The sequence below is a fragment of the Tachypleus tridentatus genome, chromosome 13, assembly GCF_004210375.1.
Source record: "Tachypleus tridentatus isolate NWPU-2018 chromosome 13, ASM421037v1, whole genome shotgun sequence".
In the NCBI taxonomy this organism is placed as follows: domain Eukaryota; kingdom Metazoa; phylum Arthropoda; class Merostomata; order Xiphosura; family Limulidae; genus Tachypleus; species Tachypleus tridentatus.
In genome coordinates, this window is record NC_134837.1 from 133,084,126 (window position 1) to 133,100,511 (window position 16,386).

The 16,386-nt window shown below is 31.6% G+C and overlaps 1 protein-coding gene across 2 annotated transcripts; it reads left to right on the forward strand.

The window, feature by feature from the left end:
* Positions 1-398: 398 nt before the first annotated feature.
* Positions 399-14,203, forward strand: SkpA (S-phase kinase associated protein 1 SKP1-related A). 2 transcript variants are annotated; one of them, XM_076477354.1, is made up of 5 exons: positions 399-553; positions 7,389-7,485; positions 7,884-8,098; positions 11,466-11,606; positions 13,700-14,203. In XM_076477354.1, exons 2-5 carry the CDS (start codon positions 7,389-7,391, stop codon positions 13,733-13,735), a joined length of 489 nt encoding a protein of 162 aa, XP_076333469.1. In that variant the 5' UTR covers positions 399-553; the 3' UTR covers positions 13,736-14,203. The 2 variants fall into 2 exon arrangements, with proteins under 2 accessions (XP_076333469.1, XP_076333470.1); XM_076477355.1 differs by having other exon boundaries at positions 408-553; positions 7,372-7,485.
* The last annotated feature ends 2,183 nt before the right edge of the window (positions 14,204-16,386 follow it).

A 16,386-nucleotide genomic window follows, 5' to 3' on the forward strand; every position in this document is an offset into this window, starting at 1 on the left:
TCGGCATCTCTGAATATGTATAATGAACTTATTGGTGTATTTGTGTACATTTTTTTAATATATGCAGTTTTGTAGTTCCATAAAGCTATAGAATATTTTGTATTATTTTATATCCGTGAAGAAAAACGTTTTTATCAAATTCTTATAATGCAAAATAAATCTATGTTCCTACATATATGATCACACTTACGATCAGGACTAAAATGAGGTAACTGAAGTATGACACTACGTCATTTTATCAGTGTTATAAGATAAAAAAATATATATATACATATTTCGTTACCAGGAATGAAAAATAGAAATGTTCAAAATTTACAAAAAAGTATTTTGAATGAAGTATGATTTAAGCCTCATTTCAGGAATACTTGTAGACCTTCCAGAATATTCCTAAGATTTTAATGAATAGCTTCAGCAGTTTTGAGTAGATTCATAGATATACATAGAGGGAGCAACACTGTGTCGTAGATAGATGTGTGTATCTATTCTTTGCAAATTGCAGTAAATAGAAGGTTGGAGATTTTGTCGTTTAAAAGGAACAAAGACAGATTTAATTGTAAGAATGCTACTTTAGTCGTAATTTATTCATTATTTCCGTATTATTGAATTTAAGACATGATTTTGTTTTATAAATACTACAAAAGTATGTTCAGTTCATATCTTATAATATTTTTATATTGTTTATAAAGGTTTAGCGTAACACTAAACTTAAAAACAGACTACTATTGTCGGAAATGGGGTGTGCGAGGCTGAAATAGTATTAACGTAGTTTATTTTAAATTAAAATTGTTTTTGTATTTTGTCTTTTAAATGTTAGGTTTAGCACAGAATTTGGACTTCAAGAGTGTAAAACAGCTCAACATTTATTTTCCATGATTTTATATATTTGATCAGTTAATTGAGTTAAATGTTGAGAATTAAATAGAGAATCTGATTTTAATTTCTAGGCTGTGTGCTACTTTTTTTACAACTGTTTGTCACTTACATTGTTTGCAGCACATATTTTAAAGTAAGAAAGTAATTAATTCACCTGATAATGTTTTTATTTTTTACTCTGAATTAATATTTGCTGAATAATTACTTATAAATGTAACAAAACATCTGTATTGATCTGTTTGTTTCATTAATTTTAGCTGGTATATTCAGAGTTGAAAATTGGATAATGCTTTAATAGTGCATAATTGTTTTTAGTATGCAACTTCTAATCTCTAAGAATATGATTGGCAGGTGTTTCATTTGCTGAATCTAGGGCCAAGGCAATTGATCAGAGTGGTTACTGTGTTTGTCAGAAATGGTTGTTGAAATGAACAAATTATTTTAAATAAAACTTTTTTCTTATTTTAATGATTCAAACAACTTTACTAAAGCAAAAATTGGTGCATTTAGTGATTTTTCATTGTATAAGAATCTTACAAGATTGAAAATTGATCAGAATAGTATACAATAAAAAAAAGACGGAGTAACTTGTTTACATTAAAAGTAATCTCATTGAACAAATAATTGTTTATTTATACAGTAAAATTATTTTAATCCTTTCTTTAATATTAAGAACTTTTGCACATATTGAAGAAATCCCTGTACATGTTATTGCCTAAATTACAAGATGAAAAGTATTTTCTAAAAATTAAAAAAAATTATTTATTTTTCAGTGATTTTTTATAAAAACTTTTCAATGTATTGAATTTTACATGTCTCATTTCATTGTAGCTATATAAATACTTGTTTTTTGAATTGAAATTTCTTTCTTTGTGAAAGGGAAATACAAGGTAAATACAATTATTTTCATTGGAGAGAAAATCTTTAAGCCTCTTGAAAGCATGAAACGTATATTTTGATTAGGATAGGTTAAATATGTATTTTTTATTTTATCAATGTGACAAACAAGTGGGACACAATTTGCACTTGGTCAGACACAGGCAATTTTCATGTTTGTTTGAAGTTTTTATCACTTTGGTTGAAAAACATCCTAAATATACTTCTCCCATTTCAATCTGTGTGAAACAGTGACATATGTAACAAAATATAAAAATAGTTACTCACTGAAGTACTAATCCACCTGTACACTGTAGGTTAAAAATCTGATATGTACCAAATAACCAAATGAGTTAGTGTCAACTGTGGAATCTTACATTTTATTGTATTTACCAATCAATTACTATATATAATGGGTTTTATTTTTTTAATATAATTATAGGTGGGTATGCAAGAACAGCGTGAAGGATAAGATTTTCCATTATCTGTATATTATGTTTATTTATAAAATAAAAGATACAACTTCTCTGCATAGATACAATTTGTCAGCATTCAAACACATAGCAGCAGTTCTGTTTTATCTGTAGATGTTTGTTGCTTCTTTCTAATTTGAAAATTTAACTTTTTAAAGTTCATGGTGTCAGTAGTTGCTTTATTTACAATCTTTTAAACTAACAAAAACATGTGTGAAAGCTGGGGTTATTTTCTTTTATGCAGTGTGTTTTTCATGGAACTCTCCTTTATATGAGTTACAGGCTGAGGTACCTGTCCTTTGTCTGGATTATGAACTTAAAAAATGTGGGAAAGGATGCCGAGTGGCTTTAACTTAATTAATTTAGAGCAAACAACTCTTATGAAACAGCTTTTTTTTTTTTTTTACTTGTTAGCACAGCATTTGCTGATTGAACAAACCCTGTTTACACATACTATAATTCTGGATTCAGTATATTTATCTTCACAAACTTTAAGCCTTCAGTAATCATTGAGTCTTGTACCCAAAATAATCAGATTTTTTGGTTAAGCATTTTTAGTAAGTATTTGTTTTTGAATTTACAAAGCTTTTACTGAGTCAATCTGAATGCAAGCTGATTTTCATTTTGAGAAAAAAAACTTCTTTTTATCTTGTAGTTTTTATACTTAATTTATGTAATGTGTAGAAACTTAAAAAAATATCAAGTTTTTTTTTGTTTTCTTCAGTGAACCTGCATTAGCAGGTTTCTCTACGTCAATGTGCTGCAAAGTGTGGAGTATATGCACTTGAAATGAGTAGCTATATAAACCTAATTTTTTTTGTTGGTTCTGTTTACAAAGAAACCCATCCAGTGTGGGTTCTGACAACAGCTTCACCGTGGACTACCTGATTCCACTTGAAACATCAATGAGAGAGGCCTTTCTCAAATGACAACATCTTGTATCAATATTCTTTGACATTGAGAAGGCTTGTAATACAACATGGAGGTATGGCATTTTGCAAGACCTCCATATATTTGGGTTATGTGGCCATTTGCTCATTTTTTATTAAACATTTTTTAATGAACAGGTAATTCCAAGTTTGTGTGGGTTCAACATTTTCCTGTTCTTTATACAGGAACTTGGAGTCCCTCAGGGCTGTGTTTTGAGTGTCACACTTTTCAGTATGAAGATTAATGCCATCACTGAACAACTCCCTCTTACTGTTACAAGTGAGTTCTATGTTGATAACTATCGCATCTCGTGTCAGTTGTCGAACATGAGGTATATTGAGCAGCAGCTACAGACTGCCCTCAATTGTTTTCTGAAGTGGACCACAACAAATGGCTTTAACTTCTCTCTAAAATCGTTTGCATGCACTTTTGCTGCCAATGAGGTATTTGCCCTGATTCTGAACTCTGTGTCAGTGAAGTTGTGCTACCTGTAGTATTTGAGACAAAGTTCGTGGGGCTTATCTTTGACCATAAGCTAACCTTTATACCACACATCAAGCAGCTATGGATCAAATGTACAAGAGCACTGAATATCTTTCATATCCTCTCTTCCACCACTTGAGGAGTGGATCAGTGTTCTATGCTAAGATACATTGTGCTGTTAATTGATTGAAAATAGACTATGGATCACTGGTCTATGGTTCTAACAGGACCTCAGCCTTAGATGCTGGATCCCATTCATTGTCAGGGACTTTGGCTCTGCACCAGGGCTTACTGCACTTCACCAGTTCAGAGCTTATACACAGAGCCTCAGGAACCTTCTTTGCACCTCTGCTGTTTGCAACTGTCTTTACTATATGCTTCGAAACTTCATTTCTTACCAGAGCATCCCACCTAGGGTTGTTTTCCTTCCTTGGTGAGTTATGATAATTATAGTTATGCTATAGAAAGTTCTTTACAACTTATGTTACTGTAGTTTTTCTCTTAACACTGTAAACTAGATGTAAAAATTGGATTTAATGCTATTTAAGTTTTTAATTCAGAAATTAAACTTTGTCTTGTTTTACCTTAATTTCCTTTTATGAATTTTAATAATTTTACTTTAATTTTAACTTTTTACCAAATATTTACTGCAGATAGCCTAGTTGTTTTGTGCCATAAAACACCAAACCAACCAACCGACTGTAAGGTCTGGCCATACATTCCCTACCTCTCAGAGGTTTGGTCACTCAAATACATTGTTGTGGTTCTTTAACGTATGCTTGTTGTGGTGGCAAAAACCAGTATCTCTGAGTGCAAACTGGAACCACACTGTATTAACTGCAGTGATTGATACTGTTCTTACTCTAGTTCTTGCTGTAATTGGATGGAGGAGAAATAAGTACAATGCTGAGACTGTTAACATCTCCTACTCTGAGGCTTGGAAGTTGTTGTCCCCCTCTCCATCTTAGACATATGATGATGCACTCTATTCCACTGCTACAGTGGGTGTGCAGACACTTCTCTCCATGCCTCTAATAGAGTCATTTTCAAAACATCTGAAGATCCTTTTGCCCTCCATGGTTAAAAGAGCTGAAAAGTCTGTCTTCTCCCATCTTTGTCCCCACCACTCTTTTTGGTGACAACCCTTGGTTACTGGAATCTTTGTCCACAGACAGAGACCTACCTATGTGACCCAGAGCAGAATCCATGGAAATTGATAGACTTCCATATAAGAACAAAAAAAAGTGGTAGAAAACAGAAAGGCTCCCTGCCCTATTCTTTTCTGCATAGATAAAAATGGCCAGTTTGATACAGAAGAAGTGTTGGGATTTTCATTTGAATATAGATGATATTAAAGATTTGATTGAGTCTTATCATCATGTGTGTCTCCTTACAGGAAACATTTCTGAAAATGCTGATGCAGTCGTCTTTCAGCAGTTTTCTTTATACAGAAATGAAAGGTGTGTGATGGACGAGTGCATGGAGAGGTGGCATTGCTGGTTGATCAGCATGTGTTCATCCTGTTTTTGCCACCCAATACACCTTTGGAGGTTGTAGCCATCCATGTTTCCTTGGGTTGTATCATCATTATTTGTTATCTCTACCTGTCTCGTGGAGAGACTTTGATGCCCTCATTGAACAGTCAGTCTTTTATTGCTATTGATTTCTGTCTGCTCCCCTTCATTTTTCTCTTTCTTTTCTTTAGGGTTGATAGTAACTCACAGGACAGTGATCATTTTCTTGTCATTTTGAGAGATGCTGGCTCTGGTCAATGTCACCTGACCTGCATGCCTTGATGGAAGCTGGACCAGGCCAACTGGCCCTCTTTCACTGTTCTCTTGGCACTTGATCCTGCCATCATCTGTAAGCAATCAATAGATGACTATGTAGCAGCATTGACTAATTGTATTGTCCAGGCAGCTGCTCACTGTATTCCTAAAACCCATGATACATTTTCCATGGTATCCTTATCTATTGTGGAATCCTGTCAGCTACCTTTTGTAGGTATCTCACATGGTTAAACTGCGTTGCTTTTCAGTGGGCCCTTGCACGTGCTTGACAGGTCAGTTGTCAAAGCTAGAAGGAATCTTGAATTAAGTATACAACTAGCATTTCTTTCGCCACCACTTCCAAAATCATATGGAAGAAGATTCGGAAGTTCAGTGGGTAGTATACTTCTGCTCCCCCCTTTTATTCTTCTTTTCTGATAGCTAGGAAGTTGCTGATTCTCAGAGCATTGCCAATACTCTCAGGGAAAGCTTTTCTCATGCATCTAACACTTCTACTTCATTTCCACCATCTTAACCATCTAAACCTGAGCAGAGCAATCACCTTTTTCATTTCAGACTGATTGTTTCTGACTATAATTGCCTGCTGATGGAACTCATACTTGCTCTTCATTGGTCTGACAGTACATCAGTTAGACCTGATGACATTCACTACAAGATGCTGCACCATCTCTCTCCTGCCTCTCTTGCTATTCTTATATTTAACCAGATCTGGCAGAAAAATGCTTTTTTTGTGTTGCTTGACACCTGATTATTGTTCTCCCTTTTCCAAGCCTAGGAAGGATCCTAAGATACTTTCAAACTACTGTTCATTTGCTTTGAATAGCTGTCTCTATAAGATCTTGGAGAGGATAGATAATGCTTGACTTGTTTGGTTTCTCAATCCAAACAACCTCTTCTCACCCACCTAGTGTGGGTTTTGAAGACAGCGCTCCACCATAGACCACCTTATTCAATACTGTATGGAGGTATGGCATTTTGTGAGACTGCCACTCATATGGGTTGCTTGGCCATTTGTCCATTTTTATTAAAAAAAAAAAATAATGGACTAGTGATTCCAGGTTCGTGTGGGTTTGGCACTTTCCTGTTCTTTTCCACAGGAAGTTGGAGACCCTCAGGGCTGTGTCTTAAATGTCACACTTTTTATTATAAAGATTAACATCTCCCCCTTACAGTTGCAAACATACTCTATATTGATTACTTTGACATCTGGTGTCGGTCGTCAAGCGTGGGGTTTATTGAATGGCAGCTACAGAATTCTCTCGATTATCTATTGGAGTGAATCACAACATATAATTTTACCTTTTCTCTCTCTAAAAGAAAGTTGTCTTAACTAGGCTACACATTGGTCACAGTTTTTTAACTCATCATTCTCTTTTATCTGGGACTGATACACCAGTATGTGGTCTGTGAGATACTGAAGTTGCAATAGCCCACAATTTACTGTCCTGCTGTCGTCATGACTGTGAGCAACAGCAACATTTTAGACTTGCTTCTGCTATGGGTTCACCACTGACATTGGACATTGTCATCAACGGTAACACTATACACCTTACAAATGTTTTTAATTTTTTTAAGGGCTATTGGCCTTTTAAATTCTATTTACGTTTTTATCCAACATTGGGCCAGTGTTTTTGTTTTAACTTAATTTCCCTTTACATTGTAATACTGGTTGCTTGGCACTATAAAATGCCAAACAACAATCAGTGGTTAGCATGAAGCCATAAATTTGAACTTTGTTTTTTACTTTTTAATGAGTGTGGAACATTTAAAGCAAGATGTTGCTATGCAGTAATTTTGTAATTTTTTCTGAAGTTTATTATACAAATAGTGTATTAATATTTTATTTAGTTTTACATTTTAATAAAGTCAAGTACTTCAATACTTACTGTGCAATGTTTTATTAAAACTCTACAGTTGAACTAGTAAATTTTTGTTTAAAATTTTAGATTGTGTGTGTTTGCAGATGCCCAACATCAAACTGCAGAGCTCGGATGGAGAAATATTTGAAGTTGATGTTGAGATAGCTAAAGCTTCTGTAACAATCAAAACAATGTTGGAAGGTAGGTTCAATGTGTGAACTGAAAAAGGTGTACTATGATAGAATTAAAGATAAAATACATTTTCAGTAAATGTTTTTGAAAACAAACATAACCATTGGTAATGAAACAGATAGAAACCAATAATGTGTTTTTAGCTGTGATTAACAGTTGTTTTGTCAGCCTGTAATTATTAGTGAATTGTGTTGGTTTTACTAATGAACATAATTGTTGATTCCATAAAATAAATATTTCATTTAATTCATTTGGGTTTTGTTGATATTGAGCAATTATAAATAAAGGTTTTTTTGTAATCGTAGTTTTTATGACTCAGCCAACTTAAGGTTAACTTTACAGCTCAAATCTAGTGTAAAGCCATGATTGTTTTGATAAACAAAACATTTACTGTTTTCCGTGAACAGACTTGGGTATGGATGAAGATGAAGAAGAGGCTGTCCCTTTACCTAACGTCAATTCTGCTATCTTGAAAAAGGTGATACAGTGGGCAACGTATCATAAAGATGATCCTCCTCCACCAGAAGATGATGAAAACAAAGAGAAGAGAACAGATGATATCAGTTCATGGGATGCTGATTTTCTTAAGGTTGATCAGGGCACCCTTTTTGAACTGATACTGGTGAGAGAATATTTACATATTTCAACTATTTGATTTATGCACTTTATATAACAAAAAGCTATATTAAAATTGTAAGGTATTAGAAAAGTCTGAAAAATGAGCCATGAGCTCAAACATTTTCAAAGTGTAGTCTTTTTTCACATATAGATGAGAATATAGGTAGAAGTGTATGGTATTATATATATAAAATATGAAGTGACAATCAGGGTTAAGGTGTTATTAACCAGTCAGGGGATGAGGATTGAGTTCCCTCTCAAACTGTTGCTCATGTGATACATAACATATATTTTGTTCCACTTTAATATCTGAATTTAGTTTTTTTTATTACTGAGATGGAATTATTTAAGTTTGGTATCAACATTTATAAATCTGGTGAGATATAGAGATTGCTTGTAAACCTTAACATAGCTTACAAAGTAAATTGCCTGTGTGGTCCTTCAGTAAATGCTATTCAATGTATCATTATTCAGCTAATATATCTTTATTGATTTTTGTCTACTGTACATCCAGTGCTTTGCAACACAACTCCCATTCTATATGAATCTAAGCTAGAATTTAACAATTTATGGAAGTGTTTTGTGAAAAGCTGGCAAACATTCCTACAGATGACTTCTGCTAATGAGGATAAAGACATACTTTTGACCTTTAACCAATTAGATGTTAACACAGTAAATCCATTTTTGAAAAGTATTACTGTTTACCACATTCTGGTTTTGAAAATTTTTCTAATTGAACATTAATTTATAATATCTAACCAACAATAAAAAGGAAATAAATGTTTGTAGTCACTTAGATTTTTTGCTTAGCTTTTGTTTTTAAGAATTCCAGTTACATTGGCACTTGTCTAGTTAGGAGAAATTTACATGTTTGTAAAAATTTTAAAAACTAGCCATAAAATCACGAGTTTGCCCCCCCCCCCCCTAGATTTTGAAATATATTTTGTGAAGATAAAATAGCAATATACTTCCTTACTAGTTTGTTACCCTAGAATTTTAATGTGTTATCAGGATTTGAATAATTTACAGTTCCCTTGCTGCTAAAACAAATAGTAGTAATGCAACTTTCTTAAAACACAAGTTAAAGTGTAAAGCATTATTTTCTTATTACACCTTCCCATCACTGCATTCATGCCAGTATCTCTGAAGACTTTATTTTTCTTTAATTTCACATGTGTTAAATAATCTACTATCAGTTTTGATATTCTGTGATAAAATACATTTGTGGTTCTTGAAAGCTTTGATGTTTTCGTCATACATATCTTCAACATTGTTTTGTTTCTTGAAATATTACCTCAACTTTCTCAGTTCATTCACATAAAAATATGATTCTCAATGTGATGTTAGGTTTTTATTTGATTAAAATATAATTTTGATAAAACTGGTTGGAAATTTTGAAAAATTATTTGCACATTTTAAGGGTTTGTTTCAGACATAGGCAAGCATCAATATATTTAGGAAATGTGTTTATGCATATACTTTACTAACATTCATTCATGGATTATTAGAGTTAATGAAATAAGCAAGATTCATCAAGTTTGAAATAGCTTAGATCCACTATTATAGAATGCCAAATGTATATGGATACAAGTTTTGACACTTTCAAATGTTGAAAAGGACACTTGAACATGTTAAAATGTCTGTGTATAAATTTAGTGTTCTATAATAATGAAGTTTCACCTTATTTAAGACTGTACAACAATGTGTATTTGCATAATTTCACTGTCTATATATATTATTTAAAACTTAAAAAATGCCTTATGCCTTTTCCAAAAGATTAAGTACATATTAGTAACTTGACATTTTTGTTACCTTAACTCTTTCCACATTGCATTTATTGAACTACTGTTTTGTGAATGTATATCAGTAAATTTGGTACCAAATTGTATATTATAATTCAGTCTTTTACATTTGTTAATTTAAATGTAAATATTAATAAAAATATGGATATTGATTTTTGTGTCACATGTTATGTTGAATGCAGCACTGGTGCACATTAGGTGTTTGTGATGTCAAAATACAAAGCCTGTAGTTTTGTACAAATTAGCAACTTAAAATTACTGATACTGAAGAGTTAGAATATAAAATAAAACCTTTTATCTTTTCTATTAACTGTGATATTGCTCATGTATTGAACAAACACAGTGGCTCACTTACCTTTTTTCCATTTTTGGAAATGGCCCCATATGTATACTTCTGTATATGATGTGAATAGCTAATCAAAAGCTGCTCAGAATGCCCCCTTTGTGGCTTTATCAGCTGTTTTTAAGTATAATGTCATCATCTCTTTCTTTTGAGACAAACTTTTGTGTTGAAGTTGAGTCTTTAGCCTATTTGAAATTTCATATTTTTTTTAGACCCAAATACAGTGTAGTTACTAAACTTGATAAATTATAATGGAATACTATGGTATCATTTGATTTTTTTTATTTATTCAAATGTATATGCAGAACTTGAAAAACATGATTTTGTTTTTACAACCACTGCATGCAGTAGTTCTTAAAGTTTAGCAAGCTATGACAAACAGCAACCAAGTACGATTGTTGTAATTAGAAGAGATAATTGTTTTACCTCATTTACTTTCTAAGTTTTAAGAAAAATAAATTTAAGAATATATTTATAAATAGTAATAATCTATATACACATATATAATGTATAATAATTGGAATGTAACTGTTTTACTGAATGCTAGTCCACTAAAACACATCCAGGAGAAGACACTTTGTAAAGACTGATGGTCAGTTTTACACTTGGATATAGTAACATGAGTGCTCATGTGCTGCATCATTGTAACTACTGTATTGTTAGCTAGGTCTGACTGGAAGATCAATATAATAATATATATATAATGGTATTTAAGCTTTTTAGACTAAACATTTGTGTTTTTGTCTTATAATTTGTAGTAATTCTAGAAAGAAAAAAAGTGTAATTTTTCTTTTATTTTAAGGTAATTACAAGATCGGTCAAAGCAACCAAATTTTACAGATTCATTGGTGAATGTAAAATATATAGTCTTTTTCTTCAGAAACATTTTATAACTATCTGGACCATACAGATTTTTGAAAATTTTCAGATCCATAAAAGTATTTTCAATCTTGAAATGAAAATTACTTTGCATATTGGATAGTTAGTGTAAAAAACAAATATTACAGGAAAAACACTGCATAACAAACCTTAAGACTTAGTAAAGAAAATCTAATATTTTTTATATAAAAGCCTTATAATGTTTACTATTGATATACCAAATTGCATGAACATATGCTTACCAATTTAAAAATTATTAGCATAAACTACAAAAAGCACAAAATGATTACAAGGTTGGTTCCAGATACAAACACATGTTAAAAGAGTGTTTAACATGTTTTCTGTAGGCTGCTAACTATCTGGATATCAAAGGCTTATTGGATGTAACTTGCAAGACTGTTGCAAACATGATTAAAGGGAAGACTCCAGAAGAGATTCGAAAAACCTTTAATATTAAGAATGATTTCACACCAAGTGAAGAAGAACAGGTAAGAACTTAGTACTTTATAGATTAGTGATATGATTCTATGTTTGTATGCAAAGTTGTCTTTATAGTAGAACATTACAGTTTTTGGTTTTTACTCTAGTACTTTTTAAATTCTCTCTACACAGAAAAATTAAACCATTTTAATCAAATTTAGAAAAGTTAACCATATTCATATTTTGTCACCCTCCGTATAGTAATTTAAATAATTGGCCACCCATCTTTCCAGTTTGGAATTATATAGATTTCATAAGAAACCTTTTTAACTTAATATGTTACTTTTTTTTTTAACTACTGATAGTTTTACAGTTCCTTGGTATAATCCACTGAGACCACCTCTACAAAATTGATTTTGATATTTTAGAAATGTTTAAATTCAGTTAACTTGCGTGGTGTATAAGTGGTTCAGTCCTACTACTAAATATAAGAAGTTATAACAAGCATCTTGTCCCTGTTGAAACAAGGAAAAATAGTAAAGGTACCTTGAAGACTGATCCTTAATATTCTTAGTTGTCATTAATTAAATTACTATGAAATTAGAGGAAGTTTTACTGGTTTATTTTTCAAATTATGCCATGAGGCAACTCTTAAGTTTTAATTTTCATTTTCTTCATTAATGAAAAAAAAGTTGAGGTTTTGTCTTGTCCCTGTCAGACTGGGTCTTAACACAAAAGCCACACTTTGTTATCAGTATTTTCACTGTAGTACCTTCAAAGTACTGGTCTGTACTATAAAGGAATGGCAAGGATTACCAAAGTTTTTTGTTACTGTTGTTGATATTATATACAGTGCCTCATAAATGCATATTTCATATTTGGCAAAGAAATTGAAAGTTTCTATCCAGTTCATATTTTTTACCAGCTTCAGCTGTATAGCAAAGTTCATAAGTTGAGTGTTTTTTTCTTAAATCTGTTCTCTTTAATATTTGATTTCATGACTAGCCATTCGACAATGTCATCCACTAGGAAGACTTTAGTCATTTTAGTGTAAATAAATATGCTTGGGAATATTAAGAATTAGGAAATTAGTGTAATTTTTTTTTTGAATAAGTTGGAATCTCTAAAATTTGTTTTTGAGTCTCAAGCATATAGTACCTGTTGAAGTAACTGCATACTTTTCTGTATTGTAGTCACAACTTATTGGCTTGCAACTGGCTTATTACCTGCAATAGCAGAGATCGTATGAGTAGGTTATGTGATACATTTGGGAAAATTAGGTTCTTTTTAAAGTTTTTTATTAAGATTAACAAAATAAATTGTATTAATAGGGTAGTTTATAAAGTTAATGTATTCTAGTAATACCAATGGGAATTAATTTTGTCATATTGACTTTTGTTTATTAGGACTATTTATACAATTTCAGAAGTATGTTTGTTAAATTGCAGTGATCAAAAATCTATTTTAAACACCTTCACAAATGTTTCAGTTGCTCTTCACTTCCAATATTCTTAGACTTTGTTGGATTAGTGTATTTCTGATTAGTTCATGTAGACTTCATATAATCTAACAACAATACAAATGTTTGCTACTCTTCAGTTTCACTGGATTCCTTTAGACGTCTTATGATCTAACACCAATACAAATGTTTGTTACTCTTCAGTTTCACTGGATTCCTTTAGACGTCTTATGATCTAACACCAATACAAATGTTTGTTACTCTTCAGTTTCACTGGGTTCCTCTAGACTTTAAAGCTTTTTTTTTTCTAAATAGGTTTGATATAAATTACTTGTACCTAATACTAAATGAACCACAAACAAAAATGCTATTAATACTGCAGTTAAATCCTTTATTTGTGTGGCTACACTGTATTTTAAGATAAAAAATTAGTGTTGTAACTTGTGAAAACATGTATTATTAATACCCAAAATCTGGTGCAAAGTAATTGTATTTGTAAAAGTAAAATAAAATGAGAAAAATGCACATACTTTGCACTGTTTCCTAGTGTTAAATATTACCAAAATCAATTAATGATTTAAAAAAAAAAGCTTTAAGTTCTTTTATAACTTGTGTAAGTAAGTGCTTTACTTTGTAAGCATGATTTAAGTAAGAAATAACAATTGTAGTGGACTAGTGAAGTACGTGTTTTATCTTCCTCAGGTGAGAAAAGAAAATGAGTGGTGTGAAGAAAAGTAGAAGACGTGGAGGAGTCTGATAAGTGTACCCATGTATTTTGTTGTATCTGTATTTCAGTAATTACTAACTTCAAAACAGTAGCCATTAAATTCATATTTGTTTTGTTAGTTAAAGTCAAGTATGTTGAACCACAACTTTTAATTATTTCAAAACAACTACATAATTATCAATAATGAAGACAGAGCTTTGGGGTGTCCTGGTGTACATAATGAGCTAAAAACAAACAAACAAACAAACTTTATTTTTTGCTGTACTTTTAATGCTGTTTACATTTGTCACTTGTGGATAGTTTTTGGTTCACTGTTGAAGTTTTTATTCTTGTGATGTGCAAAGTTAACAGTTGCTCCAAGTTTCATGGATTAGTTGATAATTTGGCTTGTTGGAAATGTCTGTTTTAATTTAAACAACTTTGGTGTGAACAATTTACTGTAATTCCAGTACTAGTAATAAACATTTTCCATTCTACAAGATCTCGTAATTACTGCTTTTGATCAAACAAATTGTGTTTTCATACTCATAACGTAAAAGTGTTTGCAGACAAAATTTGAAAACAACTAATTTTGTTATTGGGTTTCAAATGCTAGATTATTTTTACTTGTAGAAGTGCATGTGAAGAAGATTAAAGCCAGAAATAAATAGTACCATCCAGTACATAATTAATTCTTTCCCTGTTTCAGATCACTTAAAGGTTTTTATCAACATGCTTATTTGACTACTTACCACAGTAGGTACAAGTGAAGTATAGCCATCCAATTTTAATGTTTTAGCAACTGAAAATACCAGGTTTGTTTTCTTTTAAGTGAAAGTAACAGCCTTATCATTTACATGTGCTTTAAGTGTGACATGATGCTTATATTAAGTTCTCTCCTAATTTTTTTTATATTCAACTAAACCAAACAGTTCCTACTGCCATGTTCACAAGCATCAGCTACATGTTAAGTAAATATAGCTGTGTATTACATATGATACTCGGGAGATTTAGTGTTACATCCTGTGATTTGCATGTGATTCACAGGATAGTGCTGATCTAAATTAACTTGATTCATTACCAAGGAAAATATACAAAGTGTTAAGTATATTAAATTGAAACCCCACAGAAGAGATATTTCAGAACTCTATTTTAGCATTTTGTAGGTAGTCTGTGGCAAATTATTCATACATTTACATCATAAACATTAAAATTGGGATTTTATCATTTTCAGGGTGTTAATTTTTGTTTTTAATGGTTTTTGGAAAACAAAGGAATGGATCAGCTTGGAAAATCAGGACCAGCAGGTAAGAGAATTGCAACAAGTCATACCCCAGCTGTACCAAGCACAATGCAGCATCTTCTGACAGATAAGAATCTGTGAATGCAAAGATCATTTGTAAATGCTGTACATGTGTTTTGTGTAGTAGTACCCAACATAACCAATAATCTCTATCTGGAAAATAAAACCTACATGGAATGATTTCACCAAAATAAAGCTACCATTCATAATTCCTATTTAACTCTTGCATACTTCAAGCAGCTGGGAAGTGAAACTGGTATTAATGGTATTCTACAGAAGATACAACAGTGAAGTTACTTGTTGCTGCTTCTGTGATTTCTCTGTGATCAGGCTGTTAAAATGTTTACTGTGAAAGGCTATAGGGATAAGTGGTGTGACTTGGACATTAGTCTTAGAACAGAACATTTTACAGTGGAAACTATGATGCAAAGCCATTAAAGAATTATTCTAGTTTAATATACTAAACTTCTGTATGTGACACGTTCTTACTTTTTAGGCTTTATCATAAAATACTCAATTATGCCTCAATTTGAATAGTATTGTGATACTCGATTGAGTGAAAAGTTTGAAATGGAATTTTCAACAAAATCTAAAACTGTTTATTAATGATTATGTAGATTAACCTTTCATATGTAAAGTGGTGCATCAAACGTTACTTTTGAGCTATAAAAGTAACTTTATAATTGTTTTAAGGTTTGGATCTGTGACACAGGACCAGTTTTTTAGTCATTCAAACATTACAGCTAGATGATCAATATGATTACATCAATTAATGTTGGTTAAAATAATAAAAATTAGACTGGAGTGGCTGATATTGCAAAAATAAACTTAAAAATTAGTGTTTCCAATTATCCTCGGAATCAAAATATTGCCATTCTGATTTCTCATTTTTTGTTAAGAATAAGTTTAATTAATGTGACAACTGAAGAAAAATCTAATAGTCAAAATTAGTGTTTCTGAATGTACTAGATCTCTGAGTCTTGAGAGATTAATCAATAAGTATCCAAACTCTGAGCTTGAGCACCCACATCTCGCTTTCCTAATTTCTGATTTTCTCATGTGAGACTAGCAAATTGGAGGTTAAGTGATAGATGGTGTATCACCACTACAATATGGGTCCTACTTGTTTAGTTGCCTCCAAAACCTAGGATACATTTTATAATCCCATGTTGTAACTTGTACCCTGGAATCATTTTTAAAAATATGCAGCATATTTTGTTTCATGTAAATGTGTTTTGTTTATGGCTCAAAAATTTATGGTTTTATATATATGTAAATGTTTGTCACAGATCTTTTACTTCAATGTTAAAGATCTTGTGTTCTGTAGGATCTGCATCGGTGTTACGTAAAATACGTTTAATTCAACTGAGAGATGGACTG

Coding starts and splice junctions, on each gene's coding strand:
- SkpA (XM_076477354.1), top strand. CDS start 7,389: ATGCCCAACATCAAACTGCAGAGCTCGGATGGAGAAATATTTGAAGTT. Junction 8,099..11,465: donor CCCTTTTTGAACTGATACTG/GTGAGAGAATAT, acceptor TGTTTTCTGTAG/GCTGCTAACTATCTGGATAT. Junction 11,607..13,699: donor CACCAAGTGAAGAAGAACAG/GTAAGAACTTAG, acceptor TATCTTCCTCAG/GTGAGAAAAGAAAATGAGTG.